Source organism: Oncorhynchus masou, chromosome 28 (genome assembly GCF_036934945.1).
Source record: "Oncorhynchus masou masou isolate Uvic2021 chromosome 28, UVic_Omas_1.1, whole genome shotgun sequence".
Classification (NCBI taxonomy): domain Eukaryota; kingdom Metazoa; phylum Chordata; class Actinopteri; order Salmoniformes; family Salmonidae; genus Oncorhynchus; species Oncorhynchus masou.
The window spans coordinates 14,864,384-14,885,300 of NC_088239.1; the positions used below are offsets into that span (position 1 = coordinate 14,864,384).

The 20,917-nt window shown below is 45.5% G+C and overlaps 1 protein-coding gene across 2 annotated transcripts; it reads left to right on the forward strand.

Annotated features, from left to right (window-relative positions):
* The first annotated feature begins 122 nt into the window (after positions 1-122).
* On the forward strand, positions 123-20,127 carry LOC135517235 (PAN2-PAN3 deadenylation complex subunit pan3-like). 2 transcript variants are annotated; one of them, XM_064941350.1, is made up of 18 exons: positions 124-889; positions 2,099-2,220; positions 4,964-5,036; positions 5,309-5,484; positions 5,785-5,923; positions 6,269-6,501; positions 6,600-6,704; positions 6,892-6,949; positions 7,251-7,412; positions 7,555-7,671; positions 9,428-9,529; positions 11,544-11,709; positions 12,119-12,206; positions 14,682-14,821; positions 15,009-15,138; positions 16,431-16,495; positions 16,588-16,726; positions 17,332-20,127. In XM_064941350.1, the coding sequence occupies exons 1-18, from the start codon at positions 568-570 to the stop codon at positions 17,470-17,472; spliced, it is 2,478 nt and encodes an 825-aa protein (XP_064797422.1). In that variant the 5' UTR covers positions 124-567; the 3' UTR covers positions 17,473-20,127. The 2 variants fall into 2 exon arrangements, with proteins under 2 accessions (XP_064797424.1, XP_064797422.1); XM_064941352.1 differs by lacking the exons at positions 15,009-15,138; positions 17,332-20,127 and having other exon boundaries at positions 123-889; positions 16,588-16,720.
* Positions 20,128-20,917: the final 790 nt, after the last annotated feature.

Genomic DNA, 20,917 nt, shown 5'->3' on the forward strand with positions numbered 1-20,917 from the left:
CCAAAAGCTACGAACTGAGTCTGTCCCTCAAAGCCGCTCCAAACGCAGCTGACTTTTGCAGTAACGTTAAAATCTTGCAAGCTTCCCATAATGCAATGCTAACTGGGGTCTATTCATTTCGGAAACCGTTTAAGAACCAAACAGAGCTAAATTAGAGTTTCCATTGGACACATTCAGGTAGGTCCCTCCCCGTTTCGTTTGCTTCCATTTTAAGAAACGTTTTGCAACTGATTCGACTAAATGAATAAGCCACTTTTTTTAAGCGGAGTAGCTAGCCAGAGAGCAGAAAACAACAACAGCAGCGTGAACGAGGCTAAACAACGGGCTAGCTAGCTACATGAATAGCGACAACAGCGACCAGGATTTGTCAAACGCAATGCCCTTAGTTATCTTAATTATTTGTCTTCTAGTCGGATAATGTGAGTAATGTCATTTTAAGCTTGGACCAAACATATTTGCTGTTGCATATCGCTTTGCATTGACATTACGAACCTTACTCGAGAGCAAGCTACCTAGCAATCGACGTCTCTCTATGTTTGAATATCTTCCGGCGGCAGCAGCGGTGTCATGAACAGTGGACTCCCAGCTTCAGCTGCTCCACTTGGGGGTGTCGGAATACCCTGCGTCAAGGTGAAGTTCTGCCGATACTACGCAAAGGATAAGACTTGCTTTTATGGGGACGAGTGTCAGTTTTTGCATGAGGAGCCGTCTATGGCAAGCATGTCCCTTCACAGTGGAGCAAGTCCTGTCCCTTTATCCATGTCTGGAGGAGCCGTGACGTATCCGCTTAGTGCACCCCCGGCCTGCCCGGTTGGAGTACCGAACGTCTCCAAAAAGGGCGACTCTCTGGGGCCTGCAGGCACGGTTCTGGAGGGACAGATGTTAACCAGTGAGTATACTTGGTCTGTTTATACCCGTCCTATACGACAGGGCCTAGCACAGCCTCATCGGTGGTTGTTGCTTTTTGGGCGTGTGAGGGGCTTTGTTAACACTGAGCCCGGGGATTCTTTGAGGCCTCCCCCCCCCCCCAAAAAAAACAGCGTGGGTTAAACATGTTTTTCAAGCATAACTAATTAAAGTGTCTGAGCGCAAAGTTTTTCGTCCAGAATTTGAGCTCCTTCAGTAAATGCATTTAGTTAGCAATTTGAGTGTTTTTGTATTTGACAGCTACAAGAGCTCAGTGGGAAAATTCAGACAATCATTGGCTAATGGAGCTAGCTAACGTTAGATGGCTATGGTTAGAAAAGTTCTTCTGGCGGAAAAAAAGTTAACGTTTGCGCTCTTCTTGCATTAGGTAACTACTATAGTTAGTAATGCGTGCATCTAACGTTAACTAGCAGAGCTAGTTAATGTTGAATCGTTTTGGAAGCGATGCATTTTATGATGCTTGTCTTCGTGCTTAAGGTGACTAGCTAGCTTACATGCTAACCAAACATCTGCTGCAGTGAAGTCAATTTACTTAGTTCCTAACTAGTTAGCATCATCACTTGCAAAATAATTCAACCATCACAGCTGTAATTTATTTGATTTAACTCTGCACAGTGCCACGTGTTCAGTTGCAAGGTGGATATTATCATTTGTACACACGGAAACTGGATAAAGTTGAAGTGTTTACATCTTCTCAAGAAGCGTGCTGATTGGCTACTCATCTGTAATTGTCCTGTAAATGAAGACAAGCTATGGCCTCATGATTACAAAATTAGTTCATAGACACTTATGTGCATTACATGCATTTTGCATCACAACACCATTCAATTAACGAGACCCCTGCCACTCTTTATAAGGGTGATATGTTAGTCTGTATGGCATATATTTATTTTGCCTTTATTTAACCAGGCAAGTCAGTTAAGAACAAATTCTTATTTTCAATGACGGCCTAGGAACAGTGGGTTAACTGCCTGTTCAGTGGCAGAACAACAGATTTGTACCTTGTCAGCTCGGGGGTTTGAACTTGCAACCTCCAACACTCTAACCACTAGGCTACCCTGACTCCATAATGTTTTTCAAACATAGAATATGACGTTTACCAGGACCACCCAGGCCCTATTTAGTAGAAGCAGGCGGCTGATTCTGAACCCATTGTCTCTGTCCTCTACAGTCCCTGGGATGGAGGGCGGGACCCTGAGCGATGCCAATCTGACCAACTCCTACTTCAGCAGCAGCTTCATTGGGGTCAATGGCTTCGGGAGCCCGGCAGAGTCTAAATACTCTATCATGCAGGTATGACCAGCCTCAGAATCCAACTAAACCGTACTGACTCGACAGATACCTACTTTTGTTTCAAAATGACTTTGAGATTCTTGTTAGTTTTATTTGTATGTATGTGTATATATGATTTTGTTATTCTACTGAAGTACCCGAACACTATCTTTAGATCTGCAGTAGGGTCAAATACTGAATAATAGTGCTACTTGGCTGATGTGGTAGAGGTGAACTTAGTCTTGTATGTTTATCAGAAAGTCTGGTTCAGCACTGGTCTAAAGACAGTGATCTGTATTATCAGGGAACCTTGGCTTTTCTCTCTGAGAGCCCTCACCTGTCCACTTACGCAATGTGTTCGTTCACGCTCATTCTTCAAAATAAAAGCCTGAAACTATGTCTAAAGGCTGTTGACACATTAGGGAAGCCATAGAAAAAGGAATCTGGTTGATATCCCTTTCAATGGGCAATAGGGATGCATAGGAACACAGGGGTTTCAAAATAAGAGTCGCTTCCTGATTAGATTTTTCTCAGGCCTTCGCCTGCAATATCAGTTCTGTTATACTCACAGACAATATTTCTACAGTTTTGGAAACTTTAGAGTGTTTTCTATCCTAATCTGTCAATTATATGCATATTCTAGCATCTGGTCCTGAGAAATAGGCTGTTTACTTTGGGAAAGTTATTTTTCCAAACAAAAATAGTGCCCCCTAGCTTCAAGAGGTTTTAACTGACTTGCCTAACTGATTTTATTTAACTAGTCTTTATCAATATGTTGAAAATTAATTAATTAATTAATTAATTCTAAATGAAATAACTAAGCCTTATTTCTTTTCCTGCCAAACAATGATTATTTAATGAGATTGAGTATAAAATTGTGAGTTAGCACAAATTGCACAGGCACAAAACGATTATATCGGATATCGTGTTATTTGGAGTAGAGGTCTCCCCAACACTAGTCTCAAGTATTTGACCTAAAGAAAATCGGATAATTATGTAGTGCTAGGTGTTTGTTTATTTCAATCACGCAATTATGCAGGTTTTAGCAGAATCACATTAGTGGAAACCAAGACTGTTTTCAGGGCAGGCCTGGTTATAGCTACGCTGAACAAAAATAGACGCAACAGTGTTGTTTTCATGACCTGAAATAAAATATCCCAGAAATGTTCCATATGTGCAAAAAGCTTATTTCGCTCAATTTTGAGCACATTTTTGTATTACGTCCCTGTTAGTGAGCATTTCTCCTTTGCCAAGATAACCCACCCACCTGACAGGTGTGACATGTCAAAAAGCTGATTAAACAGTATGATCATTACACAGGTGCTCCTTGTGCTGGGGGAAAGAAAAGGCCACTCTAAAATGTGCAGTTTTGTCACACTGCACTGCCACAGATGTCTCACGTTTTGAGGAAGCTTGCAATTGGCAAGCTGACTGCAGGAATGCCCGCCAGAGAATTGAATGTTACTTTCTATACAATAAGCCACCTTACACGTCATTTTAGAGAATTTGGCCTCACAACCGCAGACCATGTGTAACCACACTAGCCCAGGGCCTCCACATCTGGCTTTTTCAGCTGCGGGATGGTCTGCTACAAGCCACTTTGGACAGCTGATAAAGCTAGGTTTACACAACCAAATAATTTCTGCACAAATTTTCAAAAACCCTTTTCAGGGAAACTCGTGCTCGTCATCCTCACCAGGGTCTTGACCTGACTCGCAACAGACTTCAGTGGGAAAATACTCACCTTTGATGGCCACTGGCACACTGAAAGTGTCACGAATGAATCCCAGTTTTAACGGTACAGAGAAGATTACAGACAGTGTGTGTGGGCGAGTGGTTTACTGTTGTGAACAGAGTGCCGTGGTGGTGGGGTTATGGTATGGGCAGGCATAAGCTATGGACAACAAATACGCTTATTGATGGCAATTTGAATGCACAGAGATAACGTTACGAGATCCTGAAGCCCATTGTGCCACCAGCTCATGTTTCAGCATAATGCATAGCCCTATGTCGCAAGGTTCTGTACACAATTCCAGGAAGCTGAAAATGTCCCAGTTCTTCCATGGCCTGCATACTAACCAGACATGTCACCAGTTGAGCATAGTTGGGATGCTTTGGATCGACGCATGTTCCAGTTCCTGCATCTTCATACAGCCATTGAAGAGGTGTGGGAAAACATTACATAGGCCACAATCCAACAGCCTGATCAACTCTATGCAAAGATGTCGTGCTGCATGTGGCAAATGGTGGTCACACCAGAGACTGACTGGTTTTCTGATCCACGCCCCTGCAGGTGCATATCTGTATTCCCAGTCATGTGAAATCCATAGATAAGGCCCTAAATAATCTATTCCAAATGACTGATTTCCTCATGAACTCAAACTCAGTCAAATCTTTGAAGTTGTTCCATGTTTATTTTTTAGTGCACATATTTTCGAGTGGCATCGGGGACACTTTTGGCGTTTAGCTATTCTTAATTCTCCTAACCTGCTGAGAAAAGTCCCTTCTGCTAGTCAAACTTGGCAGATCACTAATGGGATACAGCAGTATTGTATCTACAATTTGACCAGGTGCATACACCTATGCTGAATTACAAGACCATCAGCCAGTGATGCAGATACAGTGGCTTCTAATGGGAATTATCTTTGCTTCAGACTGGTTCCTTTTGGGAACATCAGGGCTGCGGTCTTTGCTAGAATATGGTAGCTAGGTAACTAAGATACTTAAAACGGATGCTTACATTTTTTTTTTTTTTTTTTTTTAGAGAATCACCAACAGCAGCAGTTCTCCCAGTCTCCTTGACGACGGTGCCAAGAACTTCAGCCACAGCGCTCACGGTAAGAACCCAGTACCTAGAGGAAACTTCATGGAATAGCTCAGTGGTTCCCAACTCCGGTCCTCAAGTACCCCCAACAGTACAAGCACATCTGATTCAACTTGTCAACTAATTATCAGGCCTTCAATGAGTTGAAGCAGGTATTTTGGGGTTCTCAAGGACTGCTGTTGGGATCCACTGGAGTATAACAGATCTTTGAAACTAATAACTGTAGAATTATAATTGGTGCAACTTCTAACTCTTTGATTGTAACACCCATGAAATCACTGACAGATCTATTCCATGGAACCCTGGCAGCTGGACCAGGTCAGAGTTGTGGGTCGATGGAAAACTCTCCGTGGACAACACAGTCTTCATTCCCTCTATGTCCTCTTCCAGAGCCAGGGAATTCCCCCATGTCTTCACTCTTCAGTGACTTTGGTGCTCTGAGCATATCACAAAGGAGAAAGGTGAGCACCACTACCCAGGTTCCTGATGTGGTCGTCAACCATGGGGAAGAGTTTGAGCTTCAAATGTCTATTGAGTGTTTGAGCTCCTAAGGGGGAAATGGTCAAACCTAAACCCATCCGTTGTGGTTAGTTTGTGTGCGTATTCTCTAGATTACAACATCCGGTCACTGTTTGTTTTTGTAAACTGTGATGAAGCCAAATCCTCATATGGAAAATAAACAAATAGAATATCTGAAGGCAAGAAGAACAATAAAATCTAATCCTAGGGTTATGCATCTCTCATTCTCTCCCTCTCTCCAGGGTCCTAACCCTACAGCCAATGAGTTCATCCCTAAGGGGGTTCCCCGCATGGCCACTATGGTCCAGCCCAGTGGTCCGGCCTTCCCATCGCCCCTCTTTCCCCACCTCGGCCTCAGCAGCTCCACCGCACTCGCACCTGGTGAGCCATCCACTACAAAAAAAACAACACTTAATTCTAACTTAGAACACCTCTAGGTTTTCTCCCTTTGCACTATATCATGGACATGCCAGGTTTTCAGGGTGAGTGAGTTCACAGTGTAAAGGTTCTCTATTGATGTCACCTCCCATTATTCTTCTGGCTAGCCAAGTGAGTTGACTCCATACAGTGGAGATGCTCTATAGAAAACAACAATGTATTATTCAAGTCCCTGCCATGATGAATTCCACCTTAGTCTGTCACTAGTTAGTCATAACAATGTACGTAGGTACTCCAATGAACTCTGTACCTCTGTTTAACACACCCTCTCTGGTATCCCCCATACAGGGATGTCTCTCTCTGCGGGGTCCACCCCCCTCCACTCCCCTAAGATCACCCCCCAAACCTCACCTGCCCCTCGCCGGCGTAGCCACACCCCCAACCCCAATAACCCCAACCCAGCCAACTACATGGTGTCCACCAGTGTGTCTGACCAGGGGGCCCACATCATCCAGAAGGAGACGGTGGGGGGGACCACCTATTTCTACACGGATAACACCCCCGCTCCCATGGCCGGGATGGTACGTTCCATTTAGTCTGCCCTTACTGACAGCATGACCTATTAGTTTTAATTACTCCATAAATAGGAAGTGCAGTCATTAAATGTGTTTCTGTGCAGGTGTTTCCTACCTACCACATCTACCCTCCCACTGCTCCCCACGTGGCCTACATGCAGCCCAAAGCCAACGCCCCGTCCTTCTTCATGGCTGATGAGCTCCGACAGGTACGCCCACCCTCTCTTCCTCCACCTGGTTCTTTCTGTCTGAAACACCCACTCTGTTTCCATTTCTGTTCTCTTTTTCACCCTGTCTCCATATTAGTGTCTCTCTGTCTGTTCTAATCCTCCAATCACCCTCTGTGCTGTGATGTCAGTGTTGATCGCTGATGTCGTTTCCTGTGGTTCCCTCTAGGAGCTGATTAACAGACATCTGATTACCATGGCTCAGCTTGACCAGTCAGAGAACACAGGTAAAGCATCCCTTCCCTGATTGGCTCAACCGGTGTTATTGGCGTTGTATTGATGGTACGGCCTCTGTCCATTTGGGGTTTCGCTGCAGACAAAGTGAGACTCGCATCCTGAAACGTGTCTCTGTCTTTAGTGTTCCTGACAGTTCACACACAAATAGTCACTATAGTTGGTTCATAGAACACTCTCAAGTTGTCCAAGTGTCAACTTAAAACGTAACTTAAGATGCGTGCTAACTGATGTAGGTTATTTTGGCACTGTTTGTGTGCTGGTGTGTTGTCATGCCGTGTATCCCTGTCCCAGGTGTTCCATCTGAGGTGGATAGCTACCACAGCCTGTTCCCCCTGGAGCCTGTCCCCCCTCCCAACCGCCTGCAGAAGACCAGCAACTTCAGCTACATCACTTCCTGCTACAAGGCTGTCAACAGCAAGGACGACCTACCGTACTGCCTGAGGAGGATACATGGTGAGTTGCTCGTATGACACAAGATGAACACACACAATTTTAAATGATGTTATATTTCGTATGGGATGTATTTTCTTTCAGTCTTTGAAAATAGAAGGAATCTTTAGTGGTCATCTTCTTTGAATGTCTTGTGTGCGTCCAGGTTTCAGGCTGGTGAACACCAAGTGTATGATGCTGGTGGACATGTGGAAGAAGATCCAGCACTCCAACGCTGTTACCCTGAGGGAGGTCTTCACCACCAAGGCCTTTGGAGATCACTGTGAGTCATGTGTATGGGTGGGGTGGCTCTTTATGTCCCCCCCCATGTTTTGTATATATACAGTGCCTTGCGAAAGTATTCGGCCCCCTTGAACTTTGCGACCTTTTGCCACATTTCAGGCTTCAAACATAAAGATATAAAACTGTATTTTTTTTGTGAAGAATCAACAAGTGGGACACAATCATGAAGTGGAACGACATTTATTGGATATTTCAAACTTTTTTAACAAATCAAAAACTGAAAAATTGGGCGTGCAAAATTATTCAGCCCCCTTAAGTTAATACTTTGTAGCGCCACCTTTTGCTGCAATTACAGCTGTAAGTCGCTTGGGGTATGTCTCTATCAGTTTTGCACATCGAGAGACTGAATTTTTTCCCATTCCTCCTTTGCAAAACATCTTGAGCTCAGTGAGGTTGGATGGAGAGCATTTGAACAGCAGTTTTCAGTTATTTCCACAGATTCTCGATTGGATTCAGGTCTGGACTTTGACTTGGCCATTCTAACACCTGGATATGTTTATTTTTGAACCATTCCATTGTAGATTTTGCTTTATGTTTTTGATCATTGTCTTGTTGGAAGACAAATCTCTGTCCCAGTCTCAGGTCTTTTGCAGACTCCATCAGGTTTTCTTCCAGAATGGTCCTGTATTTGGCTCCATCCATCTTCCCATCAATTTTAACCATCTTCCCTGTCCCTGCTGAAGAAAAGCAGGCCCAAACCATGATGCTACCACCACCATGTTTGACAGTGGGTATGGTGTGTTCAGGGTGATGAGCTGTGTTGCTTTTACGCCAAACTTAACGTTTTGCATTGTTGCAAAAAGTTCAATTTTGGTTTGATCTGACCAGAGCACCTTCTTCCACATGTTTGGTGTGTCTCCCAGGTGGCTTGTGGCAAACTTTAAACAACACTTTTTATGGATATCTTTAAGAAATGGCTTTCTTCTTGCCACTCTTCCATAAAGGTCAGATTTGTGCAATATGCGACTGATTGTTGTCCTATGGACAGAGACTCCCACCTCAGCTGTAGCTCTCTGCAGTTCATCCAGAGTGATCATGGGCCTCTTGGCTGCATCTCTGATCAGTCTTCTCCTTGTATGAGCTGAAAGTTTAGAGGGACGGCCAGGTCTTGGTAGATTTGCAGTGGTCTGATACTCCTTCCATTTCAATATTATCGCTTGCACAGTGCTCCTTGGGATGTTTAAAGCTTGGGAAATCTTTTTGTATCCAAATCAGATTTAAACTTCTTCACAACAGTATCTCGGACCTGCCTGGTGTGTTCCTTGTTCTTCATGATGCTCTCTGCGCTTTTAACGGACCTCTGAGACTATTACAGTGCAGGTGCATTTATACAGAGACTTGATTACACACAGGTGGATTGTATTTATCATCATTAGTCATTTAGGTCAACATTTGATCATTCAGAGATCCCCACTGAACTTCTGGAGAGAGTTTGCTGCACTGAAAGTAAAGGGGCTGAATAATTTTGCACGCCCAATTTTTCAGTTTTTGATTTGTTAATAAAGTTTGAAATATCCAATAAATGTCGTTCAACTTCATGATTGTGTCCCACATGTTGTTGATTCTTCACAAAAAAATACAGTTTTATATCTTTGTTTGAAGCCTGAAATGTGGCAAAAGGTCGCAAAGTTCAAGGGGGCCGAATACTTTCGCAAGGCACTGTATATATATTAGTTTTTTGTACGAGTCTGTTTGATCCTTAAGAAGCCCCCATGATAACCTCCTGTTTCTCCCAGCGTTGGTGTTCTCCTATGACTTCCATGCGGGGGCAGAGACCATGTTCAGCCGGCACTTCAACGACCCCGCGGCTGACTCCTACTTCACCAAGAGGAAGTGGGGTGAGTCCCCCCACCAGCACACTCTCCGTGTCCACCCACTTCCCAGTTGTTTTGAATGCGTCATCAAATGGCAATGAAAGTCGGGCTTCATCAGCGTGTCACCCAGCAGAATGCATTTTGATATCATACTCTTAGTTGTTGGAAACCTGAATGTTTTCGTACATATTGAGGTATATCTTACCTTGCTACAAACGATCTTATTACATAGGCCATTTCTTTCTTGACAAGTTGGCCACCTTTTCTACTATAGTAGATATATATGGGCTAGTGATTTTGCTGTTCTTTACTTGCCTTGTTGGCTGAGGAACATGTACATGTGGGCAGTTACTCTAACATGTTCAAAGTGACATCAGAATTGGATAAGAAGGACTTCACATCATTGCATTCTCCACTGGCATGTTCTGGTAATATGAATTACCATATTCTAAATGTGATTTGTGCCATTCTGAGCACCGTGGGTAGACGCCCTAATCAGGTTACACACCCAATGCATGTGGGTCTGGTAAACTTTCTCAAATGTCCGGTAAATTAAAATGTTGCCGGTCAAAAATGTCTAGCGCCACATTTTCCTAACCGAAACCTGTGTGCTTGCCAGTGTGGATGGTTTCTGTGTGAGGGTTGGGAGGAGTAGTGTTCCAGCACTGACAGTTGCTGGTCTGTGTAAGGGTGTGTTTCTGGTCTGTGTAAGGGTGTGTTTCTGGTCTGTGTAAGGGTGTGTTGCTGGTCTGTGTAAGGGTTGGGAGGAGGAGTGTTCCAGTACTGACAGTTGCTGGTCTGTGTAAAGGTGTCTGTGTAAAGGTGTCTGTGTAAGGGTGTCTGTGTAAGGGTGTCTGTGTAAGGGTGTCTGTGTAAGGGTGTCTGTGTAAGGGTGTGTTGCTGGTGTGTTCAAGCTGTAGTCAGGGGAAGCTGTGGCTGAAAGTGATCCTGAGACTGGTGCTTTAGCTACCAGCCAGGCCCAACTACCTGCTATAGGAGGGACACAGCCAGAGGAAGCAGAACCTCTGGCCTCACTGACCTCACGGCAACAAGTGTTTAACTGTCAGTATTACTGTCACACTACAATACCCCTCTGTGGCCTCACAGCAACAACAAGGGTCCTACTAATAGCTCTGCAACTCTATCGCACTACAGCAACACCTCAAGTGTTCAACAATTGGGTGTTTGTGAAGTCAGCATCTGACATTTACTGTCAAGTTGATATCATTTTTTTTTTTTTGTTAAACCCTTTTATTGGAAAGCCTCAATGTAGGGTGTCCACCCACTCTGCCCAGAGTTGGTGAAAATGTGCTTGGATTTCACTTCCTTATGTTGTAAAATCCATTTTACCAAGACAAATGTTCTGACTCGTTCAGTGGGGTCTTCCTCTAACATCAACATTTTATATCCAAAAAGTCTGATTTCGTAACCTAACCCATCTGAAAATAAGCACCAGTGGCGCTTTCTCACAGCGACTTGAGGATTTTACATGTTGTCGTCATCCGCAAAGTTGATTTTGCAGTTTGCAAAAAGCAAAATTAACACGAACTGAATTAAATGTCAAATAAAAAGCTTGTGGTACATTCAGTGCTTTGTTGCCATGCGCTTGTTTTTTTGTGAAAAATCTTTGAAAAGAACCCAAATTTCGCATTTAATATGAAAAACGTAGACTCCAAATATGAAAACTCTAGCTACGTGCCATGTCTCAATCTATATGTCTTACCTCCTTGTTTTATGTCCAACGGGATGGAGAGGAAAGGTGAGCTTGTCACCTTAATTCTCACACAGCATCCGGCCTAACTCACACGCAAAGCTATTTTCCAGATCCCCCCCCCCGGCCTCCATTGATTTAATCACTGTAATACTGGCCACCCTACAGGGGTAAGAACACCAAAAACTGTTGAACGGATTATGATTGAGATTTGAGGTTTTGACCATTTGGTTTTCTTAGGCGTAACTACACATTTTATTTTAACCATGGACACCCTGCTCAATATGTTTCGTCTGTTTCCTTTCTGTGTGCTGTTCTCCCCCGTAGGACAGCACGAGCCCACTCCACCGCGGCAGCACGCAGGTCTGCTCCCCGAGTCTCTGATCTGGGCCTACATCGTCCAGCTGAGCTCGGCCCTCAGAACTATCCACACTGCTGGTCTGGCCTGCAGGGTCATGGACCCCAGCAAGATCCTCATCACCGGCAAGACCAGGTACACACCTCACAGACACGTATCGAGCGCACGCACACACACACACATTACTGACCAACGTTATTGATCCCAGCAAGATCCATATTCTCTGAAACCAGGTGTAAACACAGATGTTGAATGTGACAGTGTGGTCAGAGAAACTTCAGTGTTTTTCATGCACCCTCTAACCAGTCACAGTTGCTGGTTTAGTCCTGCGTTCCTTGCTGGAGAACTGTGCAGAAACCAATGTGTCTGCCTGATGTTTGTTGTAGTGCTGATAGTATCTGCTGGGTTATTTACTGTAAACTACAGTGAAAGCAGAAGTTCTATACGCGTCCTGGCTTCCTTTTCTCAGAAGGGGGAGAAACCACACATGCTGACATCCCGCTAACGTTTGACACACACTCAACATGCCTTTTTCTCCCTGCAGGTTACGAGTGAACTGTGTCGGGGTGTTTGATGTCTTAACATTTGACAACAGTCAGACCAACCATGTGACCCTCATGCCACAGTACCAGGTACAGTAACCCCCCCCTCCACATGTCAGTCTGGCACAACATGGCCTAGTTCAGCTTCAAGTGTTTTTTTCATATTTTTTTTTTTTCCTACCAATTTTTCTTCCCAAGAAAATTGTAAACCCCTCCTGGTCATCCTGGTATTTCTGTTCAAATGCAATGTTAAAAGCACAATACCAGTGGAAATAACATCTGATTATACCACTATAAATGGTGAAATGTACACATGAATCCTGAATCTAACGGTTTCTGTTGCAATTTAATCAACTCGAGTTCTGTCACCACACTTTTGATTTTTAGCCAGGTTTATGAAGCACGTTGGCCGATTTTGGTAAAATATTGTTATTACAGCCTAGTGAAGATGACATTATGTTTAGCCTCTGACTGAGATGTCAAGATATCTTGTTGCTCCTTTTCTCCCTCCATGGACCTGGTTAGCAGGGGAAATGAACACTGTTATTTTTTACTTTGCGTATCGACTTATTGTGGTCACTTTGTTAGAGAACATCAGATTCTCTGCGAAACAAACAAATGAGCAAATAGATCTAGTAACAGATACTCCACACCATGGATTAGGTTTGGGCGGTATACTGGATTATTTGGAAATGGCAACGGGACGGTTTTTCAATACTGTTGAAATGATTTATTTTTAGTTATTCAAAATCAATTTGTAGCTACTTTAAGTAAATACCTGCAGTCAACTTGTGCAATACATTAGGAGATAAAGCAGATGACATTCTTCATTTCACCTGTCACAGTATTTTACATTAGGAAGCTTAACGTAGTTCCCCACAACAGTTGAGCCAGTCACGTGTTTGTTTGTAAATAGCACAATGGGAGAAAGCGGGAACAGTCCAGATGTGTATTGACGGATTGTGTTTTTATATTGAAAGTCAACAGTGATCAGGGAAATGAGCGTACAATAAAAAAGGAAGTTATTTTTTTACAAAGAATGATGCATGGCCATCAAATTTCTAATGTTTATACAATGGGTGGGGCTGAAATAGCCGAATACACTAATTTGAAGGGGTGTCCACATATTTTGTGTGTATATATAGATGGGCGTGATGCTCTAGCTATCTATCTATCGAAGACCACCATGTGCAATGCCAAGCGTCAGCTGGAGTGGTGTAAAGCTCACCACCACTGGACTCTGGAGCAGTGGAAACATGTTCTCTGGAGTGGTGTAAAGCTCACCACCACTAGACTCTGGAGCAGTGGAAACATGTTCTCTGGAGTGGTGTAAAACTCACCACCACTGGACTCTGGAGCAGTGGAAACATGTTCTCTGGAGTGGTGTAAAGCTCACCACCACTGGACTCTGGAGCAGTGGAAACATGTTCTCTGGAGTGGTGTAAAGCTCACCACCATTGGACTCTGGAGCAGTGGAAACATGTTCTCTGGAGTGATGAATCGCACTTCATCTGGCAGTCCCGACAGACAAATCGAGATTTTGCGAATGCCAGGAGAACGCTACCTGCACCAATTCATAGTGCCAACTGTAAAGTTTGGTGGAGGATGAATAATGGTCTGGGGCTGTTTTTCACTGTTCGGGCTAGGCCCCTTAGTTCCAGCGACGGGAAATCTTAACGCTACAGCATACAATGACATTCTAGAAGATTCTGTGACTCCATCTTTGTGAAAACAGTTTGGGGAAGGCCTTTCCTGTTTCAGCATGACAATGCCTCATGTACAAAGTGAGGTCCGTACAGAAATGGTTTCTCGAGATGGGTGTGGAAGAACTTGACCGGCCTGCACAGAGCCCTGACCTCAACTCCATCAAACACTTTTGGGATGAATTGGAACGCTGACTGCAAGCCAGGCCTAATCACCCAACATCAGTCCCTGACCTCACTGATGCTCTTGTGGCTGAATGGAAGCAAGTCCCCCTTGGCAATGTTCCAACATCTAGTGGAACGCTTCCCAGAAGAGTGGAGGCTGTTATGGAAGCAAAGGGGAGACTAACTTTATATTAATGCCCCATGATTTTGGATGAGATGTTTAATAAGCATGTCCACATACCGTTGGTCATGTATAACTATATGAGCTGGGTTGCATGTCTTTGCAAATTAATTTATTTTCATTTGTGCACATTAGCATGTTTTAGCTCGCAGCCGCCATGGAATTTCGCTATTACTTGTGCTAATTTTGTTAGCATTCTGGTAACGGATGCCCAATACCCCCCCCCCCCCCCGTTCTAAACTGGTAATACCGTAAATCCCGGAATGAGAGGATGGTATTACGATTTGAACATCTGGAACCGCCCAACCCTACCATGCAGAGTTTCAGCTTCATGGATAGCGCCACGGTTGATCAATTGGCTGCAAATCTGACTAGTAAAACCGCCATGCTCTCGTTTTTGTTAGTGTGACGACACGGGAAAAAAAATCTAATATTTACTCAAGCAATATTGTGGACACAATCTATCAGCTGTCTTGTAACCATATTTTGTGTGTGTGTGTGTGCTCGCGCTTGCAGCAAGCGGACCTGATATCCCTGGGCAAGGTGGTGTTGGCCCTGGCCTGTAACTCTCTGGCTGGCATTCAGAGAGAGAACCTGCAGAAGGCCATGGAGTTGGTGTCTATCAACTACTCATCAGACCTCAAGAACCTCATCCTGTAAGACACACTGACACAACATACACACACACACACACACACACACACACACAGAACCCATCCTTGAAAAGGACGACACAGGGTCCTCCCCTAAGCCATTTCTCACCGTCATCTGCAACACACTCAGATATACAAGTGAACACACTGTTTGCACTGACACAGGTACTCAGTCACTACCTGTTTGTAGGTATCTGTTGACAGAGCAGTCTAGGCTGCGCAGCGTTAATGACATCATGCCCATGATTGGAGCTCGCTTCTACACACAGCTGGATGCATCACAGATGAGGAATGATGTCATCGAGGAGGACCTGGCGAAGGTACACTAACACACACACACTTGTGATGCCACCTCTGCTCTGTGGGAGTGGTGGTAAATGGAAGGAAGTCACGTGAGGAGAAGTGTTGAGGGGGGGGTGTGAAAATACAGGATCTTCTGTAGAGGCCCCTCTCTGCTGTTCTGACCTTAGAGCTGGGGTGTGAAACCACTGGCTGCAGACTGCCCCCCTCCCCCAAACCCACTGCTTAACACCCCCTCAGCAGCGCTACTCTTGAGTTTTGTTTTGGTGCTTATATCAGGAAACCGAGTAGTGTGTGTGTGTGTGTGTGTGTGAGCTGTTCTGCAGTCTTCAGCATTAAACGGATGGACCTTTCAGTCCATTTAAAATGCAACACTGTTGTCTGTCCATCAGGTGTGTGTGTGTGTGTGTCTACATGTTATCAGTACTGTTCTGAACATCAATGGTTCATATTTACTGTGTATGTATTGTACAGGTAACTGACAAAATAATGGAAACACTTGAGTAAATGAGGGAGACAGTATATTGTAAGCAGGTGCTTCCACACAGGCGTGGTTCCTGAGTTAATTAGGGTCATGTATAAACATGCCCAGTTGCCCATTATTTTAGCTAGAAGAAATTTCAGGGACTTTGAAAGAATGGTGTCAGGAGTCTCAGTCACCAGATCTCAACCCAAATGAACACTTATGGGAGATTGTTTTTTCCATCAACAAAATACCAAATTATGGAATTTCTTGTGGAAGAATGGTGTCACATCCCTCCAATTGAATTCCAGACACTTGTAGAATCTATGCTGCACACGAGCCAATCGTAATGCCCATGGTCACTTTGGTTTGACATTCCATATCGCTTATGGCTAGTTAGGGACCATCCGTACATTATCTGTGCACGTGGGACAATATTTAAAGATGTCGATGGCTCCAAATTTCAGTGACTTAAGCCAACTAAATGGTAGAAATTCATATATGAATATTGAAAGCATTTAATGAAGCAACTAAAAGATGTGTAACATGATAATATTGTCCCATTTACTACTAGCCCCAGAGATGTGTTATACAATATCAAATCAACTTTGCCACGATCACACACCAGCCGGCTGAATGAAGTTGGCCAGCACTACCTAGCCTCTGACTTCTTCAAGACACAACCTGGTTAGACTGTTTCAAGTTCTGTGAGGGATTGTGACTGTACAAACACTTTCCAGGTCCGTACACGAGACCCCAACATTATCCCCTCCCCCACAAAGACAGCTGTTATATATATATATATATATATATATATATATGACTTACACAGTTTTAACTCTGTTGTAGGAGGTCCAGAATGGTCGTCTCTTCCGTCTGTTGGCCAAACTGGGCACCATCAACGAGAGACCAGAGTAAGTACTGAACCACTCCGTTAGGACTGGATTTAGAACATCTGACCAACTGTTTCTCAACTTCATATCACACTTCTGCTAATGTGTGTCAGGTTTCAGAAGGACCATACGTGGTCTGAGACGGGGGACCGGTACCTGCTGAAGCTGTTCAGAGACCACCTGTTCCACCAGGTGACAGAGGCTGGAGCCCCCTGGATAGACCTCAGCCACATTGTTTCCTGCCTCAACAAAGTATGCCAGCTCTCCCTGCATCTTTCTTTTTTTTCATGCCCTTACCCTCATTTCCCCTCTGCCATGCCCTTACCCTCTGCCATGCCCTTACCCTCATTTCCCCTCTGCCATGCCCTTACCCTCATTTCCCCTCTGCCATGCCCTTACCCTCTGCCATGCCCTTACCCTCATTTCCCCTCTGCCATGCCCTTACCCTCTGCCATGCCCTTACCCTCATTTACCCTCTGCCATGCCCTTACCCTCATTTCCCCTCTGCCATGCCTTTACCCTCTGCCATGCCCTTACCCTCTGCCATGCCCTTACCCTCATTTACCCTCTGCCATGCCCTTACCCTCTGCCATGCCCTTACCCTCTGCCATGCCCTTACCCTCATTTACCCTCTGCCCTGCCCTTACACTCTGCCATGCCCTTACCCTCATTTACCCTCTGCCATGCCCTTACACTCTGCCATGCCCTTACCCTCATTTCCACTCTGCCATGCCCTTATCCATCTAGTCCTCTCTTCTCCCCCTCCTCTCTCCATGTGAGCCACCTGTCTATTCCAGTATGTCTTGTTGCTCAGCTGGCTACTAGTCTACCAGTACTCTCCCCTCCTCTCTGTGTAGCTGGACGCGGGCGTGCCTGAGAAGATCAGCTTAGTGTCTCGGGATGAGAAGAGTGTTCTGGTGGTGACCTACTCGGACCTGAAGCGCTGCTTCGACAATACCTTTCAGGAGCTGCAGCAGGCCGCTGTCGGACCGCTGTAGCGCCCGCCCCCCCCCCTACAGGCAGCGGGGTGGGGCTGCCTGAACCGTACAGCACATTATTGCACTACAGCGGAGGACCAGGCGCATAGTGATGACATCAGCGTGGCGAGAGAGGCAGAGGGGGTGGGACTTGCTGGACCTCAGTCACATACACTGTCTTGGCAACCAGGAAGGCTTTTCTAAAGCTGTTTTTTTATTTTTCCTAAAATCCCGCAGCTGCGATGACAAGTAATGGACAAAAACGGAAGCTGTAACAATTACGAACACTTAATTTTTTTAGACTTGGGGAACAAAACGGATACTAAAAAATAAAACCACCACGTGGGATTTAACTTTTTCCTGCTTTTATTTTTTATTTTTTTATAGATATTTTTTTTCTCTCCCTCTGTGGAGGATGGACTAAGATGTTTGACTTTTTTTAATGAATGTGAGTGGCCTACAGGCTACACCTACCGAGAGTGGTGAATACACACACACACACACTGAGAACCTAATATAAAATCAGGCTTTATTTTTACTGTGTGTCTTCCTGCTGGAGACCACACCTCTTCATACCAACGCACTAAGAGACGGGACAGACCACTGGACGCTTTCAAAGGGGGTGGTCAGGGAACCCATTTCTGAAATGGACCTCCTTGCTTGTCGGTTCCCACTCAAAAGGACAAACCACTGAGTTTTTGGGTAGAGTGCTGGGTTGGGGACACAGACAGACCATTGGTCAATTCAATGCCTTGATGTGGAGGTCAAGGGTCATGCAACATTGAGGTCATGTGTTAGGGGGGGCTATTGTGTTAAACTGTGGTTTCTGTTGGCACTGAGGTAGGGTTTTGTCTAGAAGGGATACGTTTTTTGGCAAAATTGACTTTTTGTAGCAGGTTTAGGATAACTTACACCGCAGTTTAGGAAAAGGGTCAGGGTTAGTTAAAATGCACCAAAAATCAACTTTTTCCATCAATTTTACAAAAGCTGTATCCTATCTAGACATGATCCTTAGGAAGGGGTATCTTCTCCCTGTTTGTTATATAGCGCAGGGTCATAAAAGCAGCAAGCTCCTTAATTGCTTTATGATGGACACTATTGTGGAAAATGTTGTGACACCAATGATGAACTCCGTGAGATGGAATATTTAGGTCTGGCTCGTCAGCGCTGGGATGAAGCCCACGGACTGGGCCAAAACTAGAGAATGGTGCCAGTTCTGCCTCAATGTGGAATGTCCTCCTTTTCGTTGCCTCTTTCTCTCTTTATCTGCTCCCCTGCTTCCTTCCCCTGAGGGGTCTCTGCCAACCTCTTCATTTGAGAATAAGTGATACTTAAAAAAAATATATATAAACATTTTTTTTTTTTTAGCTGGTTCCCCTCATTTTGTTCAGCTGTTGTGCAGTGATGCATGATGGGACATGGAAGGGAAGGTCTTTCTCCCTCAACACAAACGTTATGCTGTGGACCAATTCCAGCTGGGGTGGGGACTGAGGGGGCAAGGAACGGGACAAAGTGGTCAGTAAGAAGAGGTTTTAATAACATCTGTTTTTATTTGACCATTTAAAAAAAAAAAAAATCATGTGAGACAAAATGTGCTTGAGACACCGAGCAGCGACAACCAGGAATTTGACCTCTGACCTCCCAGTAGTCACCTGGGATTTTCCCCCTGAAGTGCCCACTTATTCAATCCCTCTCATGGTTTTAAAAATAAGGGATTGGCGTGAGAGACGATGGAAACTGCTTATACCAATCCAATGATTTTAAAATTCACAAGGGGTAGTGAAGGAGTTTACTCTTCAGGAAGAAAAATCTAGAATTTGGGAGAGGGTGGGTAAGATTGGTGAGCAGTAGCTGATGCATTCAGAAACAAGGGTCTATTCAGAAGGGTGACACGTTCAAAGCGTTTTAGATATAAATGTATTGTATATATCATAGACTTCTAGTCACACGAGATGCGGTAACTGTCTGTTCTATACATCACTGTTCTATGTGTAACATATTGGACGTTCCACCCCATTGAATAGACCTTCTGTTGAATGGTTTGGAATTCTCTCAGGATGACGGACAGCTGGAGGGGCCCGATGACTGAATGTGTTTGGCCGTCATTGGTCGCCCTTTATCCAGTCAGATTGATGTGGACTGGACTCTAGGTGGGGGAACTTGATAGATGGCCCTAAGCACAGATTTAGCATCAGTTTACTCTGTCCAACCTTACCTGACCTACTTGAGGATGTCAACATACTGACCCTATGTCAGTGATTAGGGGCATTTTCTACCCAATACTCCATGAGGTGACATGGGAGTTGCCCCATAGCACAGATCTAGGATCTGTTTACTCGACACCTAGCCTATCCTGAACCATTTAGGAGTTGAAGAGTAAAATTGACTGTAGATCAGTACTTAGGGGCCACTTGATCTAAAACCTGCTCGGAATTAGAATCATGTACTGTTTTCAGTGAAATGATCGAGCCCGAAGACGTATTTGGTGAATGTGGTGCTTAGAACCCTAATTTTAAACAGGTCACACGCATCCACCCTATCAATATCCCCAATCCATCCTATCAATATCCCCAACAACTCATGACACTCCGACACACGCCTCTCCTCCCCCCCCACTCTGACACACGCCTCTCCTCCCCCCCCCTCTGACACACGCCTCTCCCCCCCACTCTGACACACGCCTCTCCCCCCACTCTGACACACGCCTCCCCCCCCCCACTCTGACACACGCCTCTCCTCCCCCCACTCTGACACACGCCTCTCCTCCCCCCACTCTGACACACGCCTCTCCTCCCCCCCCACTCTGACACACGCCTCTCCTCCCCCCACTCTGACACCTCTGACACACGCCTCTCCTCCCCCCACTCTGACACACGCCTCTCCTCCCCCCTCTGACACACGCCTCTCCCCCCCCTGACACACGCCTCCCCCCCCTGACACACGCCTCCCCCCACTCTGACACACGCCTCTCCTCCCCCCACTCTGACACACGCCTCCCCCCCACTCTGACACACGCCTCTCCCCCCCCCACTCTGACACACGCCTCTCCCCCCCCACTCTGACACACGCCTCTCCCCCCTCTGACACACGCCTCCCCCCCTCTGACACACGCCTCTCCTCCCCCCACTCTGACACACGCCTCTCCTCCCCCCACTCTGACACACGCCTCTCCTCCCCCCACTCTGACACACGCCTCTCCTCCCCCCACTCTGACACACGCCTCTCCCCCCCCCTGACACACGCCTCCCCCCCTCTGACACACGCCTCTCCCCCCCTCTGACACACGCCTCTCCCCCCCTCTGACACACGCCTCTCCCCCCCCTCTGACACACGCCTCTCCTCCCCCCACTCTGACACACGCCTCTCCTCCCCCCACTCTGACACACGCCTCTCCTCCCCCCACTCTGACACACGCCTCTCCTCCCCCCACTCTGACACACGCCTCTCCTCCCCCCACTCTGACACA

What these genes read in the sequence shown, in the direction of transcription:
- LOC135517235 (XM_064941350.1), top strand. Translation starts at nt 568, where the DNA reads ATGAACAGTGGACTCCCAGCTTCAGCTGCTCCACTTGGGGGTGTCGGA. An exon ending in GGAGGGACAGATGTTAACCA is followed by an intron (nt 890 to 2,098) that starts GTGAGTATACTT and finishes TGTCCTCTACAG; the next exon opens with TCCCTGGGATGGAGGGCGGG. An exon ending in CTGCCTGAGGAGGATACATG is followed by an intron (nt 7,413 to 7,554) that starts GTGAGTTGCTCG and finishes GTGTGCGTCCAG; the next exon opens with GTTTCAGGCTGGTGAACACC.